The sequence below is a fragment of the Herpailurus yagouaroundi genome, unplaced genomic scaffold, assembly GCF_014898765.1.
Source record: "Herpailurus yagouaroundi ecotype Mexico unplaced genomic scaffold, PumYag 216, whole genome shotgun sequence".
In the NCBI taxonomy this organism is placed as follows: Eukaryota; Metazoa; Chordata; class Mammalia; order Carnivora; family Felidae; genus Herpailurus; species Herpailurus yagouaroundi.
In genome coordinates, this window is record NW_024412447.1 from 3,678,370 (window position 1) to 3,702,420 (window position 24,051).

A 24,051-nucleotide genomic window follows, 5' to 3' on the forward strand; every position below is an offset into this window, starting at 1 on the left:
TGCTGCACACAGAGCTCAGGCAACCCAGACATTGCTTTCGCGTGTTCTCGGCCGGGTGAGCTGTTGCGGTGCCTAAGCGTCTGGAGACAAACTACCCGACTACCGATCCCGGCTGGCTCTGGAGGGGCACGCTGACTCGGTGGCCTCGATTTCTCGTTCCCCTGGGTTTGGGGTCCATACCCACACCCTTGCTGTGGCCTGATTGGGAGTGGGGGGGTGGGCCGCGGGTGGCCCGCTGATTGTGGGCTTGGCGGTCCCACCCGCTTTGGCGGACAGACTGTGGGCAGGAGTGATGGGGGTTGAAACGTGCTTGGGAGCTGGGCTCAGCCTCTTGGCTTTTGCTTTGCAAGGAGAACGTTCCTGGCTGGTCTGTTGGTCCAAGGGCTGGAGAAGCGTGGGGCAGACCTGGACCCCACCTGGAGTGGGGAAGTACCTCTGGCTGAGAGTCGGTGCCGTTGTTTGGAGACACGGAGCTCTGTCATTTGTTCCCCCAGAGCGTTATTGGGGTAACGGCTAGAGACAGAGAAAATCGGTCTTCCTGCACACATTTCCTCGTCTGGAAAATGTGTTGATCGTCCCACCGTGGTGTGGCTGGGAGCAGTTCGCGAGCTATTGTGTGTAACGGGCCCGGGGAGCTCACCCTGCCGTGAGCTCTGCTTTCGCCGCCTCTCCCCGGGCACCAGCTCCTGGGGGCCTTGAGGTATGTGGACCCACGGCCACGTGGCTCCACGCTCCGTCACCTCCTCTGCACAGAGCAGCGAGGAACCGAGACCTGTAATCCGGCCGGCCGTAGGCTGCGCTGGCCTCTCTGAACTGGTGCCCTTGTTGCAATTCGGGGCTCTCAGAATTGATCTCTTGGGTTCAATCATACGTTTCAAATGTTTTTTGTCTAGAGAGAGAGCACGCACGCGGGGTAGAAAGGCAGAATTTTAGGCAGGCTCCGTGTGTAGCACAGAGTCCAATGCAGGGCCCGATCCCCTGACCCTGGGATCACCACCTGAGCCGAAACCGAGTTGGACACGAACACGATGGAGCCACCCGGGTGCCCCTAGGATGAAACTCGTGCAAGTACATCTTACCCGGCGTCTGGGGCACTCAGTAGAGGGTGGTGCTTCCAACCAGGCGGAATCTCGGAGCCTCACGTTGAAAGGGCCCGGGGCAGACGCAAGCGCGCCTGTCTTCTGCGCCCACCAGAGGGCAGCAGGGAGCCGCGCCAGACCTAGGACACCACTCAGGTGGCCGTGCACCCTCCAGGAGACCCCTTTCCACGTGAGGGGCGGGTCGGCCACTGACCCGCCGGAAACCCCTTCTCCCCCAGGTGTCTGTTCCTGTCAAAGATGAGGACCCGGGCCCAGAGCCCAGCCTTGACTTGTGAGGACGACACGGGAGCCATGGGTACACTGGCCGCAGGACCCTGCTAAAGACGCCCGGCGTGGACGTGTCGGAGCCGCGCTATTACCACGACGCGAACCCGGCCTCGCCCCCGCACGTGCTCGGCCGCCTGGTAGCCAAGGAGGTGAGTTTCCTGTCGGTCGGGAAGGGACGGTGACCAAGTGGACACCAGCCCCACGGCAGATTAAGAGCTTGGTACTAGGGTCGAGCCTCAGCTTCCACAATCCGAGGAGAAACTGGGAGGGGTCGTGAGTTGCGGGGAGGAGATCCGGGTACTCAGGGTGGGTAAAGCCCCTCACTGTAACTTTCTCAGGGAGGTTCTAGACCATTTCCTGGACGGGTGCCGAGCCTGTGATTACCAGGAGGGCCCCTCACCGGCGTGCCCACTGCCCCCTCCCCTCTGCTCGTTTCTGGGCAGGGTGGGGGGCAGACAGACTCCGTTAAAACCGCGATCCCGTGTCCTCCCAGGGTCTCTCCCAAGCTGGTGGGGAGGGGGGAGGCCCTGGGGACCCCGGCACGGCACCCACCCCTGGCTGCACGCAGCACCAGCCTCTCAGAGTACGAAAGATAGTTTATTGAATCTATACTTTTCCGTTAAAATTTTCAAACATAAAAGCTCTGTAACAAACGTCACAACTTCGTATCGTCTGTCATATAAATAAAATATACACTAAGATGTACATTATCCACGGCAGGGGACGCGACCACACGGCACGGCCGCCACAGCTGTCCCTCCAGCCCGCCCTAGGGAGGTGGGGTGCGGAAGCGGATCTTCTTGGCCGTCTCCACGTCAGATTTGGCAACCAGAAAACGCATCTTCTTTCCTCCGTGTCGGATCAGGTCCACAGCCCTGAAAGCCGGCCAGGGGAGACGCGTGGTGTAGCCGACTCGCCACGGGTCCAGCCTCGGGGTGCGTGGGGCACCTGGGGCGCCTGGGTTGGGGACCCCCCCCCCGAGGGGCCCCGCTGGGGCTGCCGTGTTGTCAGAGGTCGAAGAGTGGGCTGGGGGCCGGGGCTAAGGGGCCCGGGCTCCCCTAACAGCTGGGCGGTCCGGGCCCAAGGGCAGGCGTACCTCAGGTAGCCGACGCCCATCAGGCTGCTGCCGTTCACCTCGAGGATGCGGTCACCCAGGGCCAGGCGGCCGTCGGCTGCTGCGGGGCTGCCCGGGAGCAGCGTCTGGATGTAGAGCCCGGGGGCCCCCAGCGGCGTGTGCTGCAGGCCAAGTAGCAGCTCAGGGCTGGGCGGGCCCGGCGGGGGGGGGGGGGGGGGCGCTCTCGTGGCCTCCGCCATGTCCGCACGGGCAACACCGGACAGCACCCACCCCCCACCCCCCACCCAAGCCCGGTACCCTGAGGTCTGAGGACAGAGGGGACACGGCCGGCCCGGGGAAGTGGCTGCCGCACGGGCCCTTCTCTCAAGCGCCACCGAGCTGCCCCACTGAGCCCGGTCCCGAGCCCGCGGCCGGCCCTGCCCTGCCCTGCCCTGCCCGCCCGTGGTCTCCCAGTGACCGCGCGAGCCGTGGGCCTGCGTGGGGCGGTCCTGAGCAGGAGGAGCCCAGGGGGCCGCTCACCATCCCGTCGATCAGGCCCATCCCCAGGCCGGAGGGACCCCGCTCCAGCTCTACCACAAACACGTAGCAGAAGTCCTCGGCGCTGGAGCTGCGGCTGGAGAGGGCTGGCGGGGGCTCGTCCGCCGGAGCCACGCCGTCTCCTGGGCAGGTGAGAAGAGACGCCGCGGGTGGAAGGGGAGGGCGGCTCGTGCCGTCGGCACTGTACTGTCCCGCCCTGTCCCCACCCCGCGGGCTCCGCTGTTCCTCCACAGGGAAATGCTCCCGCGGCTCCGACAAGATGCCCATCTGGGCACAAGGTGGGTGACGGATCCCGGCCCCGCCTATGGGCCACACCCCCACGTGCCTGTAAAGGGTGTGCGTCCTCCCTCCTCGTGACGTGACCGCCCTGGGACGGCAGCCCCTCCCAGAGCCTGGCTGTTTCCAGAGGCTGAACGGTGGGCTCTGCTCCAGGTCCCCCTTCCCCTCCCTCTACCCGTTAAGCGGTGACTCCGCCTCCCTTCCCCCCCCCCCCCCCCCCGTGTCTGACCCCGCCCCTGCCGGAGCTGGGACTCGTCAGCTCTGTGGCCCCCCACCCAGGGTCCTGTGCCTTCTCTCCCCACAGGTCAGATCCGGCCTTCGGGCAGAGCGTGTGGCTGCTGTCCCCTCACCGGCAAGCAGGTGCCCTGCCTCAGGCCTGGATCTGCCCAGGTGACCCCTGGCCTTGGGGCACACCCGGAGTCTGCAGGGGCACTGCCGGGGGCTGCTCTGCCCTGCACTTCATGGCCCCCCCGGCCCTACCCCCAGCCTCCTACCTGGTGCACACCACCTGAGCCGTCCCTTCCTCCACCCTGGGGGGAGGGACTTCGTCCCACAGGCGGCTGTGCGTGCACCCTATGCCCTCCGACGGGGGCCTGAACCACCCTGCGCCCGCCTCACGTGGCCCCTAGAGCCTGCCCAGCATGGGCTACGGGCGTTCGTGGGCAGGTACCAGAAGCCCAGGCCAAACGTGCCCCTAGGGCCGCACGGTTACAGTGACCCAAAGGGGCCCCGCCCAGGTGCCGGGGGGGGGGGGGGGGACTGGGGGCTGTTGGGAGCCTGGGGACAGGTCTTACCTTCCCCAGCTGCACCTCGGGGGCCACTCTGCCCGCTCGGCCTCCCTTCCGGGAGCGCTTTCCCACAGGTGCCGCCGGGCTCTGGCCAGTCGGGGACAGCGGGCTCGAGGCCGAGCGGGGTGCCGGGAGGCGTGAGCAGGCACGAGGAGTCCACGTGCAGGACGCCAGCCTGGGGGCCCCCGCGGCTCTGCCTTCCTGGAGGGCCCTGTGCGCGGGGAGCCCCCGCAGGAGGAGGAGGAGGGCGCACCTGGCCGGCTTCACGCGCTCCCCTGGAAACCAGCGGGCAGCTGTGGCCCCCCGGGGGCCCTTCGGGGGTGTGCTGCGGGCCCTGGGGGTGGGGGGACAGGGACGAAGGCCTCAGGTGCCCAGCGGCCCGCCACAGTGGGAGACCCCAGGGGCCACCCCCGCCTCTGGGGACCCCCAGGCGCCGCAGAGGCAGCAGCCAGGCCCCGTGCTGGCTGCCCTCACCAGCCCCGTTATCAAAGCCAGAGCAGCCCCGGTACCTCAAGGCACCCCGGCTGGGAAGGCCCGGCGCCAGGGCTGGGTTTGCTCCGCAGGCTCCACAGGAAGTGGCGCAGGTACAGAAGCTGCTGGTAGACGCCGGCGTCCGGGCAGTCCGCTTCCAGATTCACCTGGAAGCCCTCGCTCGGCAGAACGATGGGCGGGGGGTTCTCGTAGGACTCCAGGACGTCCTCTGCCGACGGCGATGAGGACGGTGTGACCGCGCTGGCCAAGAAGAAACGCCCAGCCCCTCCCCGGGCCCACCAGCCACCCCCCCTCCTGACACTGCAGCTACCGGGGACACGGGAGCGTGGGACCCAGGCGAAGGCAACCTGCCCAAACCACACTCTGGGCCCTTCTGCGTCCCAGTGAGCACCCAGGAAGAGGCCCGAGCTGCCTCACCCCACTGCCCCGCCCCCAACTCCCCCTGCCTCTGTACCCCGCACCCTGTCCTTCTGGTGCTCCCAAGGCCCATGGTGACTGCATCCTGCACGGTCCCCAGGACCCTGAGTCCCAGAACATGGGCACGCTCAGACGGCGGGAAGGCCAACACCTGCACCAGCTCTGAGCAGAGAGCCCACCCGGGGACAGGCCCCGGTAGTGAGGAGGGGCGCGAGGGGCCAGCGGGGCCCAGAGTCCTGCTCCAAGCGGTCCCTCCCACCGGCCATGCCCTGGGCAACGGGGCACGGAAGAACCGAGCCCGAGGCCCTGTTTCCAGCCGTATCTTCTATCTTCTGTTAATTGTCGTTACGTGCATCATGCTAACAATGAGACGTCATCTGTTCGTGAGAAACGTTACGTGCACATCCACGTACGCTGCGTGTGAACAGACATGGGTGCGGGGCCCACACACCATCTTGGCACTCAACGCCGAGACCCTGTTCTCCTCCTGGTGGGCTGTGTGCACCAAGCGAGGCCCTGCCTTCAGTCCCCATGTTGGGTAGGACCTTGGACCTGACCCCAAAGTCGGAACCGGGCTGTGGGCTCCCTGACCTCCATCTGTGATAGCCTCCAGGGCACCAGGGTGGAGGAGGCAGGCTCTGTAAGCTCTTCTAGAAGTACCCCCAGGAGGCGCTCCCCTGCTCCCACCCTGACCCCCACGGCCCCTTGTTCCCGCCTCTGATCAGGCTCACCTGACTTGAAGGCCTCGGGGCTGTCCCGGGCATCGGGCTCCCAGGCGCTCATGGGGCCCATGGCGGAGGCCAGCTGGTATTGTGTCAGCAGCCGGTGCAGCTGCGCTGGGCTCAGGGCGGGGAACGCAGCCCTCAGGCTGGCCCAGCTCATCTGGGTGACAAGAAGGAGCGTGTGGTCAGAGGCCCCACGCGCACCCCCCCCCCCCCCCCCCGGGGGGGATCTTCTTCCTGGGGGCCAGTGTACGGGGTCCGGGCCGTGGCCCCCAAAGGGCCGGGGGGGTGGGTGGCGGGGGGAGCACCAGGTGGGACGGCCGTTCTGGGGAGCGGCCAGCAGGCACCACCCCGAGGGCTGGGTCCCCTGAACGTGCCTCCCCCCACGGCACCGCGTGGGGTGAGACGCCAGGAAAAGAGCCCGGGGATCTGGGGATTCCTGCCTCACGGTATGAAAAGATCCGACCCCTGGAGCTGAAGACGCGCGTGAAGGCAAAGCCTTCCAGGACGGGGAGGCCTCCTGGCGGGGGACCAGCAGCCCAAAAGGGAGGAGGGGAGGAGAAGGGTGGACTCGTGCTCCACAAAAGAAAACGGGCACGGTTACCCTCGACCCTGCTCTCCATGGGCCAGGGGTGCCCCTCCTCCCTTGTTTTCTGGAAACTTCTCTCCAATTCTCTGAGCTAATCCCCATTTTTGTGACACAGACGCTCCAACAGCTTCCTGACCAAGGTTTCCCGAGGACCACTGCTGACCCCGCAGTCGGCGGGCCGGCCCACGCTGTCGCCCTCCACGGCGGGTATCCCCGGCTTCTGGCGTTGCTCTTGAAAGTCGGAAACCACGCTGAGGGCTAGTCTTCGGGACGCGTCCAGTCTTTATTCTTGTGGGAATTTCACAGGCTCCTCTGGCCCACGGTCTCCACACGGCAGCCCTGGGCTTCTCTGTGCAAGTGCAGCCACGGAACTGCTCAGCCATCGGCCACGCTTGCCAGCACCTCGGGGCAGGTGGGTCTGGGGGTGGGCGCGGCCATCTCTGACTCCCTGGCTGCCAGGTCCCCACTCTTTCCCGTCCCGTCTGGCCTCCTCTCCTCGGCTTCCCTCTAGCTTCACTTTACTGCCAAGGTCACAAGGCCTGGGCCGTGGGGGGCAAGTGCCTCCGGCAGAGGAACAACCGTTTCCTAAGGCTCCTTTGGGGGGGGGGACGTAGGGCCGCAGCTGGGAGCCCCATCCCCCCAACACGGGCTCCGTTCCTTCTGGTTCTCCCAGGTCCTAGAATCCAGACTTCCTTCCCAGGGCTGTTCCTTGTCTGGGGCTGGTGTCAGGAGGGTGCCAGCCATCAGGCCCAGAAGCCACCAGGAGGGACCCAGCACGCTCCCCTGTCCTTCATATCATCTGTCTATTGTCTGGGAGATTTCCCGGACTGTCTTCCAGTCTTGCCACCGGACCCTTTCTCTTTACTCTCAGGGTTCGAATTTCCAAAAATCCTTTTGGTTTTCTTATCTGTAGGAGAATATAAATTGTTAAGTTTTTTCTCCCGGAAAAGTTTTGCACGCTCAGAGTGGTGTTCACATTTTTTAAAGGGCTTAAAACAACGAAGAATTCTGGACGGCAACTGTACGTGCCCCACAGAGGCTACATTACCTACCCCCTGGCCCTTTACAGAGAAGTCTGTCGCCCCAGGATCTGCGTCCTCCAACATCCGGCTCTCGTGCGGGAAGCGAGCAGGTGCTCAGTCTGCCAGGCTGGCTCGTGGTGGGACAGATGGCCACGTCCTCCAGCCTCTACCTGGGTGTCACTGACGCCAGCGTTGTCCGGTCAGCCCCGTGACAAAGAGCACGGGGCCTCCCGCACGCAGCAGGTTCTCTGTCCTCCCTCAGCAGCCCTCCTTTTCAGGATGACACTTCTGGTGTCAGGATGACACCCTGTCTTAAATGTTCCAGAAGTAAGCACAGGTGTTCGGCCAGCGCAGGGGGAGGGCCGGCCCGGCCGTGCGGGAAGGGGCCGCTGAGATCCGAAGCACACACAGAAACCGCACAGACGTGAAGCACGACAGCCTGTGTTCCCAGCGCAGGGCAAGAGCGGGGAGCGTGTGGCCGCGCGAGGAGGCCCCTGCCGGGCAGGCCTGTCCCCCACTGCAGCCCCACTTGGCCCACTCTTGCGTTCCAGACCCCGGGAATCACCAGCTGTGCCCCTCTGGGTCCGACTGTGGCTCAGCCTCGTGTTTAACGTTGGCCTGGGCCTGGGCATTCACGCTGCTGTGTGGAATTTTGCTGCAAGGAATTTTCTCGATTTTTTCAACATTTCAAGTATTTACTATACGCGGGCCAAAGGCTCGAACTCACAACCCCAGGATCAAGAGCCGCACGCCCCACGGACCTTCAGTCCCCGCCGGCCCTGTTCTCGAGGCTCCACGTCTTCCGTGGGCAGTCACCCCCCGGCCTCCGCTTTCCGGCCCCCGCGGTGTTTCTCCTCCCCGGGCCTGCTCGGTCCCTGTGGGCTTACGCTTTGCTTTTGCAGAGTGGTATTTGGGGAGGAGGCCAAAAGCATAGGTTCAGGTTGCAATCTGCAGGCAGAGGTCCCCATCTTGTGCATTGTCTCTAGTGAATTCCTGCTGCGCTTTTAGAATTAGAAGAACAAAATCAAGTAACTCAAACGACACTGGAACAAGCCGTGGCTCCCAGCACGTGGCAGGTTCGGTCTCTGCCGAACCATCACCGGCCGTGGGACCGGGGCTTAGCCAGCAGGAAGCAACTGTCACGGGAGGAGGTTGAAATGAGACGACGCGCTACGCGGGTCACACCTCGGAGGTGCGCGGCCAGGCAGCCGCGGCCACCATTATACTAAGAGCGACAGTGACGACCGACACCCCGGTTTCTGTGCTGCGTCCTTGAGTGGAGGGGAAGCGCTCCGGTTTTACAGCAGACGGGAAGGTCCACCGTCCCCCCAGACTCGCATCACCCCTCGGCACACGTGGTGTCCTGCAAGCAGGGAAGGACACACTGGTTTCATTGAGCATCGGTGACGACCATCCGGTAGCTCCCGCGGGAGGGCACCGTGCCGTACTCGCTTCCTGTCATTCTTCCCACAGATGACCGTGCGCGCATCCTCTGCGGTTCTGGAGGCTCAGACCCCGAGCCGGCGTCGGGCCCACACCCGGGACTCAGCAAGGCTGGCGTGGGTCGTGCGGATTCAGTTCCTCGTGACGATAGGACGGAAGTTCCCCTTTCTGCACTGGCCCGCAGCTGCGGGCTGTTCCCAACTTGCGGAGGCCACGACGCCCCACGGTCCCTCTTCAGAGCCAGCCGGGCGGTCGGGGCCCACCTCCTGTGCTCCATCTGACCCATCTGTCTGCCCCTTTAAGCACTGGCGTGGTTAGCCCGGGCCCACCGGACAGGGTGATCTCCCCATCTCGGGGTCCGTGCAGATCCCCCGTGCCGTGTGGGGTCGGGGACTGGGGACACAGACCTCCGGGGGGCCTCATCCTGCCTGCGGGTGGGACCAGAAGCGGAACGGAAGCAACACCGCAGGGTCTCAGAAGCCCCGAAGCCACATCCGTGGCCCACGCCTGGTCTGTGAGCTGGCGACCCCAGAAGTGACACCTCGTGCGCTCCTCCTACCTGGATGAGCTGGGCTCGGGGAGTGGCCAGCAGGTTGAGCGTGCAGGAAAGCTTCCGGAAGAAGTGTTCCCCGGCGTCCCCACAGCCGGTGCTCCTCATCCACTCCAGGAGCTGTTGCAAGCGGGCACAGGCCTGGACACCTCTGGGCCAGTGGAAGCAACTCAGAGAGGGGCCTGCAGGGGGCGGGAAGGGGACGCCGTGCTGGCCGCCTTCTCCCAGGGAGGGCCTGTCCTCTCCACCTGCGAGCCTCTGACAATGGGCCTCGGCACCTGCTGTTGGTTTCCAAGGCAACCGGCCCGCTTCTGGGCCCCTCTTTGGGTGGGGCGGGGTGGGGCTGGGAGGGGGCGGTGAAGGGGGGGGGCAGAGAGGGGTTGTGACAGCCACCGAGTCCCGAAAGCGGAGAGGAGTGCACCCCTACGGCGAGGCCCCGTCAGGCCTAGAGCCCGCCTGTGGACCCCGACCAGCCCGGGAAAGCCACACGGGCGACACACGAGGGCCACAAGTTCACACCACTCTCATCTCCCCGAGTCCGGGCAGGGCCCCCAGCCCGAAGGAGCTGGCACCAGAAGCGAGGAGAGTCTGGGGGGCAGCAGGCAGGGTCACGGACCACGTCGCTTCTCTGAGCCCCTCCCTCCGCTCCCAGCCACGGGGCTCGGGGGAGAGGGGGGGGGGAAGGACCAGGCAAGGCCGCTGAGGGCCCCCACCCCCCAGCCTCACCCTTGTCCAGGAGCTGGTTGAAGAGCAGCGTGCCGGAGAAGAAGAAGAGGTAGGCCAGCACCTGGGAGGCGATCTCGGGGTGCACCTGGAACTGTCGCAGGAGATCCAGGGTGGCCTGGTAGACGGACACCACCCGGCGCGTCTCCTCCGGCAGCGGGGACGCCGAGCACCAGCTCTCCCGGCACTCCGTCTGGAAAGGGGGGCACTCCAGCAGGGCCGGGAGGCAGACGTACAGCGACTGGGAACAAGAGGGAAAACCAAGCACGTCTGGCCCCCGGGCACGCGGTTCCAGCTCTGGGCACCGGGGGCAGGTGACGTTCACAGGTGCAGGGAGCCTGGCAGGACTGCTGGCACAGCCCACGGGTCCCGATCCGCCAGACAGAACGGGCCGGGGGGTCTGCTGGCTGGCCCCCGACCACCGCCACCCCCTGCTCCAGGAGCACCCCCTCCCGGGGAGCTGAGCCAGGGGCAACAGCCTGGGGGCTACGGCCACGGTCCTGGTTGAAGGCCTGGGGGGCAGCACTGCGGGCGCCCACACTCATCGGGGGGGGGGGGGGGGGGGCGGGGCAACTCCAACAGCTGCTCCCCAGACACGAGCGAAGGCATCCCCTCCAGGGGGGTGGGTCCTCGCAGCCACCACACCTCCAGGGGATCCTGGGATGACAGACCGGTTAAGGGCGGTACGCAGCCCTGCTCGGACCCCTGGGGCAGATGTGAGTACATGGGCGGGGGCTCGCTCCTGTTGGGCCAGGACACGAGCTCAGACCCTTCACACAGGGCCCGAAGCCGCCGCCAACTGACCACAGAGCTGGCGGACTCGGGTGTCGGGTCTCCACGCAGAACAAACGGGGAACTGTCCCCAGAGTGCCCTGTCCAACCGGCCCCTCTCGCTTTCCGCGGACACATCCCCCACAGAATCCAAGGCAGAGCTCGGTCTCGGCAAGTCCCCTTGGATCCCCCAGCTGGGGCCACCCGCCACAGGGGCTGTTGCTCTCTCCACTCCCCCCCCGCACCCTGCTCTGTGTGCTGGGACAGGGTAAGTGACTCCTCCGGACCCGGAGGCTAACACCACCTCTGGTCGCCACAATGAACACCAACATCCACGTCCCCGAGCAGCCGCCCCTCCTGCTCCCCAACGTTGCTGGCGCTTGCGCAGCCACCGGCTCCCAGGATGAGGGGGACGCGGGCCAGGAGGGAGAGGACCCGGAACTGGGCTCAGGTGTGCCGAGGTGGCAGTCGGAGCTCGAAACCCTCGGGTGACGGTGGCAAAAGCACCTCCGTCCTTCCCAGGTCCCCAGCCCTCCCGGCCCAGGGGAGGGTGAGGCGCACACCCTGGCCGTGCCGTACCTTCGAGACGTAGTACACGCACTGCTGGAAGGCGTACAGGATGACCTCCTCCAGCACCGCCATGGCCTCCTCGCTGGCCGTCAGCGTGCAGGAAAGCAGGGACTCCCTGGAGCCTGAGAGGAGACAGCGGGGCACGGTCACCGCGTGCTTACCTCCGGACTGCGCTCGCCCCCGTCCCATCTCGGGTCTGGGGAGCCGCCTCGCGCGGCCGGCTGACCCCCAGCCTGACTGCCACCCCTCCCCGAGGCGCCCAGGGATGAGACGCCGGCCCAGGTGGCCCATTGACGGATAGATCCCAGACACGTTTCCTGGTAGAATCAGCGGCCCCAGCAATATGGATTCTGACCCAAGGGCCTGCGGTCACTTCCCACTCCGGACACAGGTCAAAGGAACACCTGGCCAAAGCTCCTAAGGAGACCATCACTCCACGGAATTGTGACATTTTTCCAAGAAGAAAGAAATCCAAACGGCCTACGAGCCCCATTCTCCCCCCAGCATCCCGGAGAGACCACAGAGAAGACGCAGCCGAGACCGGGCTGCTGGACAGCCCCACGGAGGGAGGCAGCCCGGCTCCATGCGGCCCCAGCGGGTGGGCCTCCCCAGACCGTAGCTGGAGCTGAGCCCCGGGGGCCGGCAGGGGGCCCGCCTAGCGTGGCAGGAGGGGCTCCGCGGACGCCAGGCGATTCCTTGCTCCTGGCGGTTCCCGTGAAGTCAAGACACCAGATCGGCCGCAGGGACGCCAACACCAGAGCACCCCACCAGGGCAGAACCGTCCCGAAGGGCCTCCAGGTGCAGGAGGCACCCAGCGTCCCACCAGCGCCGAGCAGGGCTGCCCGGGGCCTGGAGGCCCCGCCTCCGCCACCCTCAGATCCGCACTTCTTTACAGGAGCTGCAACCGGGCAGCTCGGATGGGTATGTCCAGGGCAGACGGGCACCCGCGGCTCTCGGCCACCGTTCGTTCTGCTACAGCCTCTTCTTTTTTTAACGTTTATTATTTATTTTGAGAAAGAGCATGAGCAGGAGCGAAGCACTGAGAGACGGGAGGAGAGAGAGAATCCCAAGTACGCGCTACACTGTCAGGGCAGAGCCCAGCCCTGGGCTCAAACCCACAAACCGTGAGACCGTGACCTGAGCCCAAATCGAGAGTCAGACGTTCAGCCAACAGAACCACCAGGTGCCCCTGCTACAGCCTTTCCGTTAAAGGAACCTCTTCTCAGAGCAGGGAGTGAGGTGCTGGGCCCGATGGGGCCCAGAATCGCTCTGAGCACTGAAGCAGCCCTCCTGGGAGTATGGGGTCCCAGACCGCCCACTGCTGCACAAACAGAATGGAAACGGCATACAAGGCCATCAGAGACCCCATCCCTAAAATATCCGGATGAACCACTGTTCGAGACACTTCTAGGACTCGGGGCTCTCCTGCCCCTGGACCCACAGAACACACCCCAAGGGCTCAGGCCCCAGGAATCTGTCTGGATTGGGAAGCCAGAGGCCTGCCTCGCCTGCCGGGGGTCCTCCCTAGAGCCCAGCCTGTGGGGTCTCGTGGGACCCACCCCCACGGGATCTGGATGCTCCTGCGGCCTCACTGGCCTTCAGAGGAGAGGCAACCCAGACACCATGAGGGTCCCCGGGTGCTCCCCGACCCACTGCAGCCTCCCAGGCCGAGAGGAACACGCAAAGCTGCCCACTGCTGCCCCTGAGACCCGCAGACCATCCACCACTCACAGCCACCCGAAGCCAGTAGGAACGAGGCCAAGAAACCAGTTCCAAACCCTTCCACCGTAGCTGGGCCTGGGCGCCACCCTGCAGGCTACGAGCCTGTCCCGGCCTGTCCCCGTGTGGGTGTGGGGGCTCTGGCAGGAGGAGGGATGACGGGAAGAGGAGGCCAGGACTCGGCGGCCACAGGGAGACACAGATGCCGCCACAGTCCCTCCCACATCACTGGAAAGCCAGCAGAAATGCTACAGGCTAAGCAGAGGCCCCCCTGAGCCTTTTAGGGGACGGGGCCCACGCCTCGACGCCCCTAAATGTGTAGGTGCTGAGGCAGAGCCGCGAGGGCTCCCCAAAGACTCTCCAAACATCCCCTCCCCTGTGGGGCCCGCCTTCCGTGTGCCTGCGTGAGCGAGGCGTCCTGGGTAAGAGCTTCAGACAAAGACTGTTTGCGGAACGAAAAGGCGATTTTCCAGCGTTCAGGACGTGACATCTGTTTTCAGAATTCTTCCCACAGAAATTTCCCGCTGCAGGTCAGGAGGCCGAGACGCGGCTCTAACCTTGCCTTTGCCCTCTGGTGATGTTATTTTTTCCTCAGCGCTCTCCGGCGCCTGCACCGCACAGGACGCTGTTTGTGGGACATTCAGATCCTGCCGTGGCTCCCCCGGCCCCGAGCGGTCCCAGGGGCGGGCGGAGGCGGCGGGACCCCGGCCATCCCCAGCCTTGCTCTCCCAGCATCGACCGGGCTACAGGACACCCAGGCCCGGGCCCAAAAATAACTTCCTCTGAGAGCAGAGGCGGCAGCTGAGGAAGCAGAGCCCCCGTCAACCCCAGATAGCTTTTTTCATGAAAATCAGCCCGATGCGGGGTCCCTGGCCTGGGGAGGCAGGCCCGGTGGGGCCCAAAGACCACAGCGTCTGAGATTAGGCCAGATGAGAAGGGGCGTGAGCAGGACCCGCCCACGAACGTTGTGCCGGAGAACCGTGGAGGGGGCAGCTCTCCCGGCTGCCTGCTGGAGCCAGAGCAGGAAGGGCGCCCCGGCTGCACCCCGACCGCCTAACCTCTAGTACAGAAGGACCACAGGTGCTTACAGACCGGCCGGAGGCCCAGGTGCTCACTGGCCGGGGCCATGTCCAGAAGAGAGGCCCCTCTGCTCGGAAAAGCTGGGGCCCCCCGAGGACGACAAGCAGGCTCTGGAGAGAGAGGGGCCCGGGGCCCGGGAGCACTGAGCTCAGGACGGCCCAGGCCGCTGGAACAGAGCGACTGCCCTGGCTTTGGGGACACACAGAGGTGGCTGTTCACCTGACGCTCGGGGGAAAAGCCGGGTCAGCAGCGGCCACAGGTTTGTGCACAGAGAGCAGCCCACCCTGGGAGGTCAAGGTGCACATCTGGTGCAACGTCCGCCCAAAGGCAAAGAGGGTTGCAGGCCGCAGGCCAGCGGGCCCGAATGGCCACGGGGACGCAGAAGGACCCGCTGCTTCCCTCTGCGTACCCACGGAAGCCCAGGAACGTTCCCGATGTCCCCTACGCTGTGAAGCGGAGGACCAGAAAACACTAAGAAACCACATGTAACAAGAAGACACGTAGCCACGCCCGCTGGCTCGGCCTCCCCTCGGCCCCCACCTGCCAGCCCGGCCTCCTCAGCTGGCTCGCGAGGCCAGACACCAGCCTGGCACGAGGTGGGAGAGCCTGTGCCACACAGACCGCGGCCTCTCACCGTCACCGCCAGGAGCCCCTCCTAGCAGGGGCACGGCAGGACCCCGTGCCGCCTGAGCGGGGTTCGGGGCCCTCTCACCGGGAACCCGCGGCCGCCTCCTCGGAGACACAGCCGAGCACACGGACACCGTGCAGGGCCTGGCAGACCGACCCCACGGGGGAGCCTTGGCCAGGCCCCGGCCCGCCTGCCTGCCTGGCTTCCTTCCCAGCTCTGGGTGCAGCCTCCAGAGGCCGGCTGCCAACCACGCCTACCCGGGATCCCCTGCAGCTTCTGCTGCCGAAGCCCCACGACAGGGATACGGGGAAAGGAGCGGCTCTGTTTCCGCCACAGAGGAGCGAGCAAGCGTGGGGCGAAACCAGTCTCCCCCACTTGAGGCTGTGGTCCAGCCCCTGGGACGGCCCTGCGACTCGTTCCACCACCCGCTATGCAGACACACAGCCGCTGAAATCCCACCCGGCCTCGGGGCCCGGCCCGTGCCACCTTCTTCATGAAGCCCGCCAGGACTGCCCCCCTCGGTCTCTGTTTTCAGCTCACACAACCTGACGCGGGCTCCCCGGGCAGGTGAGGCCCCCAAAGCCAGCAAGTCACGGTCACAGTCGCGGCCCCCAACGGCAGTGTGGCTGCTCTCTGAAACGGGTGCACCCGTAAGGGACGGCCCAGGGCCGACGCACCGTCCTCTTCCCGCAGGGGCACACGGGAGGCCTGTGTCCACCGCCCCCCAGGCAGCACGCTGTGCGTGAAAGGACGACGCGAAGAGCCGGGTTGGCCCGACCGCCAGTGTCACCCCCTCGCGTGGGGAGCCCTGACACGAGGCCACCTCTGTTCTAGCGGCTGGACGGCAAGGCGACGGGGCGCGCGCCCCGCTCCCCGGCGGTACCTGTGACATCCAGCTCCTCCTCCCAGGTCTGCATGTAGAGCGGGCACTTCTGCTGGATGAAGTACAGAAGCTCGACCGAGTTAGACATCCAGAAGAGGATGTGCTGCAGGTCTGGAACCAGGCCAGCCATGGTAAAGCCGGCCAGAGAGATGGGCTCCTGGCTGCCGAGACACAAGACAAACGGTTACTCGTGGCCGCCACCCAGGGAGGCCGAACGCGCTACACTCTGCACGGAAGGGTGTTCTGCTCAGCGGGACGCCACCCCAACCAGCCGTGACCTGTCGGCCTCCCGGCGTCACGCTGGGAAATGAGGTACAAATATAAGCCGTTCGACCCGTGACAGCCAGAGGCCCGTCTACAAACCTCCGACCTCGCAGGAAGGACACCAGCACCCACGGCCAGTGCCAGTGACTCTCGTCAACAAACTGTTTTCACATCTTTGGTTTCCGGAGGAGATAATGAAGGAGGCTCGGGGGGGCGGCGCGTGCAAGCGCATGTGCTCGGAGAGATGGGGCGCACGGCTGTCAGGACGAGCAGCACGAGTGTGTCGTTCGTGTACGAGAGACGGGAGTTTTCGCGTGTGAAGTTCACGTGACGAACTGAACGAACGGTAATGCCTCTATTCCAGGAGGCGCAGGGGCGAGACTAGCTGGGAACTACCTTGTTAAAAGCCCAACGATGCCTGAAGTCCGTGCATCCAAAAGCAGCCATCAGAGCGTGTCATTTGAAGATTGAGAGGGAATTGTTAGAAAAAGGACTCCACGATGGCCGCGGCTCCTGGAGCCGCCACACGCTCGTCACATGGCCTCTTCCGCCAGGGCCAAGCATGTGTCCCTGCGGCGGTCCAAACAGAAGCTGCCAGGCGCCAGGCACGGGGCGAGAAGCTCCTCGTCCCTCTGCTCCCCTTACGAGCCTGGGGACGGCCAGCCTGGGGTGGAGGTGGCCCCAGAGGCGCTCCTCTCCCAGGCCGGCACCTAGAGGCTCCTCCGGGCCACTCGCCCCCGGGGTCCGGTGGGCTCCCGCCAAGCGCAGATCCCTAGGATGCAGGACCTCGTGTCTGGGGGCACTGGCTGGGAGAGGAAGCTCCCCAGCACCGGCCCCACTCAACCACCGGTTGAGGAGTCTGAGGGGTGGACGGGGCGAGGCTGTGCCGAGCTCGGGAAATTTCCCGTTTCAGAGGTCGACGGCCATCCTCCTGGGCACAGTCCCTCGTGTCGTCCCACCCGCTGTGCGGAAGCGGTTCCGCGGGTTGTCCTGTGACGGCCTGTGAGGACACCCCCGAGGCGCCCGCAGCCAGGATGTCGCGCTGGTGCCGCCACCACACCCACTGGACTGTTCTGACGGGTGAGCAGAGATCCGTCCGCCGGCAAATCGCCCCGCCCAGCTGTGACTCGGGCTTGGGTAGGGGTGACACGGGGCAGGCTGACCCGCAGTCCCAGGGGCACGGCCGGAGCAGCTGCGCGCGTTCGTGAGGGTGGCGTCCGGGGTCCGGCCAACGAGGCTCACGGGCAAAGCCGTGGGGGCCCTACGGGTGGCGGGCTGACGAGGCTGCGTCGTCCCCTGGGGCAGCCACCACGGGCCCAGACGGAGGGGCCTCGGGCTCCCTGTCGCACTTCCTCTCGTGCCTGCGGTTTTGGTTTTGTTGTTCTGACACAACTCCGCTTGTGCCCCCGACGGTGCGACCTCTCTTCCGTCTCCTCGTTTTCATTGCTCGGGGCTGCGGCTCCTGCACAGCTCCTCGCGCTGTTTCTCCGCGTCTGTGCTCCGCACGCTCGTGCTCACCGTGCTCCCCATGCTCTTCCTCCACATTTGTGCTCCGCGCCCATTTGCATACGCAGGCAGGCGCGTAGCCACAAAGAGTTTGGGGTTGTTAGAAAAGGATTAACCTGGGGCTTCAGAGCCTGATTCCATTTTGTTTTCCACGTTCACTGCCCCTCTCGATGTCACCTTCTCAGAACTCTAAAGGACGGACGGGCTCTACCGAAAAATAAACCACCAGGTATTGGCAGCTGGAGTTTCGGTGTCGAACCCCGGCGAGGTGGCCCCGAAGGCACGGCACCTGCCAGCCGCAGGCCACACGCTTGGGGCACAAACACCGGGCAACGGGTCCGGCCTATCCCTTCAGGTGAGCACCGAGTGGGAGCGATTTCACGGATAGGACTCCAAAGACACAGGCACCGAAAGCAAAAATAGACAAGTGGGCCTACGTCCAACTGAAAAGCTTCTGCACAGCAGAGAAAACCTCCAACAGGGTGAAAAAGCAACCTACAGTGTGGGAGAGAGATTTGTAAACCATCCATCTGCTAAGTGGTTAATTTCCAAAACACATAACGAAACCCTGTAACTCGAAAGTAAAAAAACTCACGACCCGATTCAAGAAAAGGTTTAAGACTCGAACAGACAGGTCTCCAAAAAAGACATCCAGGTGGCCGACAGGCTCGTGAAAAGGCGCTCACCATCGCTCACCACCCGGTAAACGCAAACCAAAACCACGATGAGCTGTCACCTCACCCCCGTTGGAATGGCCATGGTCAGAAGGACAAGAGGTAACAAGCGTCAGTGAGGGTGTGGAGAAGGTGGAACCCTCCTGCGTCGTTGGCGGGAGTGCAGACCAGGAACGGCGCGGCCGCTGTGGAGAACAGTGTGGAGGCTCCTCAAAATCGGCCCGAGGACCCGGCAGTTCCGCTCCTGCCTACTTCCCCGCAAGAACTGAAATCAGCATCTCCAAGAGGTATTCGCACCACTGCTCAGCGCAGCACCAGGCGCGAGAAGGACGACACAGAGCCACACGAAATGTCCACCGAGGGAGGGAGGGAGGGGTAAAGAAAATCTGGTACGGGACACAATGAAATGGTATTCAGCTTTTAAAAAATAAAGGAGGGGCGCCTGGGTGGCTCAGTCGGTTGGGCGGCCGACTTCAGCTCAGGTCATGATCTCACGGTCTGTGAGTTTGAGCCCCGCGTCAGGCTCTGTGCTGACAGCTCAGAGCCTGGAGCCTGTTTCAGATTCTGTGTCTCCCTCTCTCTGACCCTCCCCCATTCATGCTCTGTCTCTCTCTGCCTCAAAAATAAATAAACGTTGAAAAATAAAAAAAATAAAAAAAAAATTATTGAAAAATAAAGGAAATCCTGCAATAACGCGACAGCACGGATGAACCTTGAAGACATTATGCTAAGCAAAATAAGCCAATCACAGAAGAAAAAATACTGCATGATGTGGCTCAGGTGACATTTCTCAACAGTCCAACTCATGGACTCAGAGGGCAGAATGGCGGCTGCCAGGGGCTGGGGCGGGGACGGAGAAACCAGAAACGACTAACCGACACCTCAAAACGCTAAGGCGTACTACGCTCATGTCAAGTGTTCTTACCACAATAAAAATAAACCAAACCGGATCAAATCAATCACTGCTCTGATGCAATTTTTTTTAAAGTAGGCTCCACGCCCAACATGGGGCTTGAATTCACAACCTTGGGATCAAGAGTCACATGCTCCACCTAACGGAGCCAGCCAGGCGCCCGCGATCTAATTGTTTTTAATCCATATGGGAAGCATATCGAAGGGAAATTATTACTTGGCAAGAAAATAGAAAGCGTTTTTGTCAATACAAATTTAAGAAATTCAAATATTGTTCTGAATAATTAACGAATCAAAGAGAAAATTAAAACAGAAATTATGCAAGAATAGGAAACGATAAAGACCTTCACGGAATAGAAATCGAAGAAACCCTAAGGAGAAACGACAAAATTGGCCCTTTTAAACACACGACAACAGACGAATCCCTGGGAAGATAATTCAAAGGGAGGGAAGAGGAAGGAGATACAACCAACGTAAATGCTGGGATGGCTACAAATACACGAGACGTGAAAACTCCAAAGAGAACAGGACGAACACCTTTATTCCAGTAACTTTGAAAACGAAAGTAAAAATTACCGACATCAGCATAAGCAGAACCAGAAAACTAGATACGCCAATAATCACCGAAGAAATGGGTTCAGCAAAACCGGGCCGTCCAGACACTTTTACAGGGAAGTACTTCGTACCTGGAGCAAACCTGTGAGAGCTGAGTCCACACCTCAGACAAACCAATGCAGGGAACTGAAAACACACAGGGTGGCCCGGTTCAGTCTCTGCGAACCCTGTTATTGCAGACAAAGGCCACGAATAAAAAATCACAGATTAATGTGACCTGTGAATTCAGATGGGAAAACCCTCATTAAAACATCAACCAACTGAACCTCGGCCTCCTAAAAACTCAGCCATCACAAAGGGTTTACTCCCAGGGATTCAGTCGTGGTCCAGAAAACTTGGTAACGCAGCACCCACATTCGTGCGTTCCCAGAAAAAAAGGCGTGATCACAGGGGCAGCAAAAGTGTGTAGTGAAAGTCCACAGTCGTTTGAAATTTAAACAGAACCACCCCGCACAAAGCTCTGACACCCGTGAGGCAAAATGTTAATGTGAAATTCAGGTATGGATTCTTGGGTGGTTAATAGTCTGTGCTTTTCTATATTTTGGAGGTGATTCCTAATTTTAATTTTTTTTAATGTTTATTTTTGACAGAGAAACAGAGCGTGACTAGGGAAGCAGCAGAGAGAGAGACACACACACACACAGAATCCGAAGCAGGTTCCAGCCTCCAAGCTGTCAGCACAAGAGCCCGATGCAGGGCCTGAACTCACGGACCACGAGATCATGACCTGAGCCGAAGTCGGACGCTCAACCGAGCCACCCAGGTGCCCCGATTCGTAATTTTTTAAAAAGGAGGGAGAAGGAGCAATCCCTGCCGATGGACACAGGCATTTTTAGGCCCTAACAACACAAGTTCTGGAACCCAAAATGGGCATGAGCTGCTGCAGGAAAGGCCTTGGTTCCCCTGTGAGCAGGGTGCCACAGCACAGGCACCGATGTGGGAGGCGGCACTGAGGAGGGAAGGGGCAGCACGAGCCCCTGAAACCTCAGCTCCATCACCTCCACACCCCACCCCTGCCCCGGAAGCCCGGCTGTCCCGGAGCAAAGCAAGGGGCTGGGGGTGAGGCCGCCACACCTGTCACCGGGCCCCCAAGGCCAGCCCCTCACGTGGGAAACCTACGCGATACAGGCCGCCCAGTGCACTAGGCCTGTGCCGTTCCCTCCGGCGCGGGTGAGCCGGCCGCCACCCTCTGATGCCGGACTCCCCCGTGGGGCCCGGGCCATGCTGAGCGCTGCCCCGGTGAGCTGGGCGGCAGGGCCGGGCCTCCCCGTGCCGCCTCACGCCTCAGAGGCACATCGCTCATCAGCAAACACTTCCGCAGAAGTCGCTCCAGCTTTCCGATGTCAACGGGAGCCAGAGAGCGCACGCCGAAGAGTGCCAGGAACCCTGTGCTCAACTTCCAGCTCGGGTGGGACCGCTGGGCCACACCAGACCTGTGCTGCTCCTGACCCAGGCTTGCATCCCTCCCTTCGAAAGGGGGGCGGTGACGATTGTTCCTTTCCCTTCCGGGGACCACGGAGGACGCCTGAGCAGACATGTACCGCCAACGGCATGCTTGACAGATGGTCTTTATAGCAGAGGCATCAACGGGAGTGAACCAACGTGTGACTTAAGGTCCCGTGTGCCCTTCCCTGACGACGGGCAGTGACGAGCCCCCTCAACGTGGCTCTCCTTTGGGGTGTTACCACATGTGTCCGTTCCTTGGCCGGACAGCTTCGCTGTGGACTTTACGTGCGGGTGCCCTGTCTGCTCCACACGGTTTTCAGATTCCGACACACGGACGGAGCACATGGTGCGTTCGCTCTCACCGTCGCCAAGCGTCCGCCGTACAAATACACGGCCCTCTGCCAACCTGGTCACTTACAAATAAGGCCTTGAGAGCACACCTCCTGCCCTCCGTGGGAAGCCTTCTCCGTGGTGCCCGCTCGGGAGACCCAATATGCTGTATTGGGTCGCAGCATATACACGTCTTCGCTGTTAATGCCAAACAGCTTCCCAAGTCCCAGCAGTGCTGTGAGCACGAACAGCGCTCTCTGGGAAAACAGACGTGGGAGAACAGAGACGTGCCGCCTTCTCTCAACATCAGGGTTGCACAACTTCCTGAGGCGGCAGGTTTGCTTTGGCACAGTCGTCAGGGAAGTGAGGGCACGACAAGGCTGCAGAGGGGACCTCGCCCCCTCGGTCTTACAGGTGCTCTGGAGAAACTCCCCGAATACAGTGCTTCCTGGGCTGGTGAGCGCAGAAATGGAAACAGCCACTCTGAGGCAGAAGGACAGGTGGACAGCAGCACGCAGCTGACCCCGGAGACGTCAGGGGCCCCCCAGGCTCCACAGGGAGGTGCAAGTCTGCTGGGGAACTAGCTCCCTAAGGGACAGGTGCAACGGCTGGGCCATACTTACAGGTGCGCCTGCTTCTCCGCCAGTTCTTTGGTTTTCTCCTACAATCAGAGACAAAAAAGTCAAGCATGAGAAAAGACAGGACGGCACAGGATGCGCTCGGCGAGAACGCCGCTAAAAGCCCAGCACACCGTCCGCGTAAAAACACGGCACTACTGTGCGGACTGTTTACTCGAAGCCATGCCGGAAAGGCCGGTTTTCCATCGGATGTGACATCTCTTCGTCCCATTGCCGAATATGACCTGCGTGCTTCCTGCAACAGAGATCATTTAGAAGCATCTAGCTGACTTAACACGCGGCCCTTTCAGAAACAGTAAAGCAGCTCAGGCATCTTACAAACGCCAGAATGAAGATTCTGTGTGCACTCATACCGTCCAGCTTAACACATACGCTTTTCGACCTTGGCCACGGCAACAGGTGGATGGGTGTATGGAGTGTTTACAGACGCGTTTAAACGTCCTGACGGGGACACGGGTTAGCCAACACCCTCCATCACTTTTAACTGACAAGTTACTCTTGCTTTAGTAGCAAGCTGTCGTCTGACAGAGCGGAGGCCCACGTGTTCCAAGACATGCTCGCCACCTCTAGTGGCGGAGGACAGACGGCTCTTGCTGCCCGACAGACAAATGAACAACGAAAACGTACGGGGCTCTCGCCAGACCAGGACTGAGGTGTGTGGACAGATGGGGGAAGCAGGCAGGGTGTAGCCCGGATTCTGACTCCTTCGTGAGCCCCAGACCCCGGATAAGGTAGTTCACCTCCACGAGCCTCGGCTTCCACGCCCGTACGGTGGGGGACAAGGCTAATCCCAGGAGCACCTCCGACAGCCACGGGCGGCACTCGGGCTCAGGCTGGCAGACGGCTCCCCGCCCGCCTCTATGCTCCATCACGAGCCAAGTTACACCCTCCTTGCCTCGGTTTCCTCAGCGGGGCGTGGGATACGGCTCCCGCGTCGTAGCGTCTGACTTACTAGTGTCTGGCCCAGAGCAAGCTTAGGACAGGACAGCGAGCTGTGTAGAAACTCACACCCCGTGACCTCAGACCCCCGGTCACCACAGGCCCTAGTGTGCTCAGGCTGATGTACCTCGTGGACTTCACCTGGCCCGCACAGACCGCACTTGACTGTGCACTTGACCGCACGGAGAGAAGCGACCACACCAGGGCCATACCAACATCAATCCACGTGGGAACCGTCAGAGGTGGCCTCGGATAGCCACAATGCACGTGGATTACTTGTACAAACCTTGAGAGGTGACGGCCCATATTGGCTTTTGCTTTTAAAAGGTTTCAATTATTTCAAACGTGCATCTTAACCTGAAAAATCTATCCAGTTTCTGCAAAGCCAGAGTGAGATGGGCCAAGATATATGGGCGTCTCTTTGGGAGACCGTGTGTAACTACCGGTCAGGCTTTGGGTCCTGGAGGGGCAGGAAGAGGCGAGGGGCCCTGAGTTCTGGACCCAGGCCACCCGCAGCAGCGCTTGCCCTGGCCCTGCAGGGACGCCTGGCAGTGCCCGGAGCCGCCTCCGTGAGGGCAGGGGAGCCACTGGCAGGCGGCGGGCAGAGCCCAGGGATGTGAACCAGCCTCCGACAGGGCACAGGCTGGCCCCACACCTCTGCCCAAAGGTGGGTGGTCTCGAGACCCTAAGGGAGTCAAGCTTTTCGGTGTACAAGAGTCGACCCGCCCCGGGCCCCCAGCCCTGAGCTGACAAGGGCTCCATAGCCGAGTGCTGGCCAAGGCCCGAACTGCCCCAGGCAGACAGCACAGGGCACTCAGGCCTAATGGGTATCCAGGGCTCAGGGGCACATCACGGCTGGGCTGGGCCTGGGGGACAGACGTGGGACCGGAGCGCACAATGCCGTGGCCGGCCCCCAGCCCCCCCCCCCCGCCCCCTCGCCGAGGACGAAATGCCACGGTGGGGATGCTCCAGGCTCCCTAGGTGTGGACAGGCAGTAAAGCTGGTCTTCGGTCAGAGGAGGGACTTGTGACATCCCCCAGGCACCCACAGCCCACACCCAGCTCCGCCCCCC

General features: G+C 62.7%; 1 protein-coding gene and 1 long non-coding RNA gene across 19 annotated transcripts in view; one reads left to right on the plus strand and one right to left on the minus strand.

Moving 5' to 3' along the window:
• Positions 1-186: 186 nt before the first annotated feature.
• On the plus strand, positions 187-4,046 carry LOC121017529 (uncharacterized). 2 transcript variants are annotated; one of them, XR_005784802.1, is made up of 4 exons: positions 187-1,068; positions 1,319-1,516; positions 2,088-3,109; positions 3,563-4,046. It is a non-coding gene; the product is annotated as an uncharacterized LOC121017529 (long non-coding RNA). The 2 variants fall into 2 exon arrangements; XR_005784801.1 differs by having other exon boundaries at positions 187-1,516.
• LOC121017523 (monocyte to macrophage differentiation factor 2) overlaps positions 1,946-24,051 on the minus strand; it is a 131,454-nt gene continuing 109,348 nt past the window's right edge. For all 17 annotated transcript variants that reach the window (XM_040455764.1, XM_040455766.1, XM_040455765.1 and 14 more), the window contains 11 exons: positions 22,026-22,063; positions 15,656-15,816; positions 11,355-11,467; positions 10,008-10,245; positions 9,291-9,463; positions 5,687-5,837; positions 4,556-4,746; positions 4,053-4,380; positions 2,962-3,101; positions 2,464-2,603; positions 1,946-2,242 (listed from right to left, as the gene is read on the minus strand). In XM_040455764.1, coding sequence (XP_040311698.1) covers positions 2,137-2,242; positions 2,464-2,603; positions 2,962-3,101; positions 4,053-4,380; positions 4,556-4,746; positions 5,687-5,837; positions 9,291-9,463; positions 10,008-10,245; positions 11,355-11,467; positions 15,656-15,816; positions 22,026-22,063 — 1,779 coding nt within the window. In that variant the 3' untranslated portion in view covers positions 1,946-2,136. The remainder of the gene's footprint in view (positions 2,243-2,463; positions 2,604-2,961; positions 3,102-4,052; positions 4,381-4,555; positions 4,747-5,686; positions 5,838-9,290; positions 9,464-10,007; positions 10,246-11,354; positions 11,468-15,655; positions 15,817-22,025; positions 22,064-24,051) is intronic.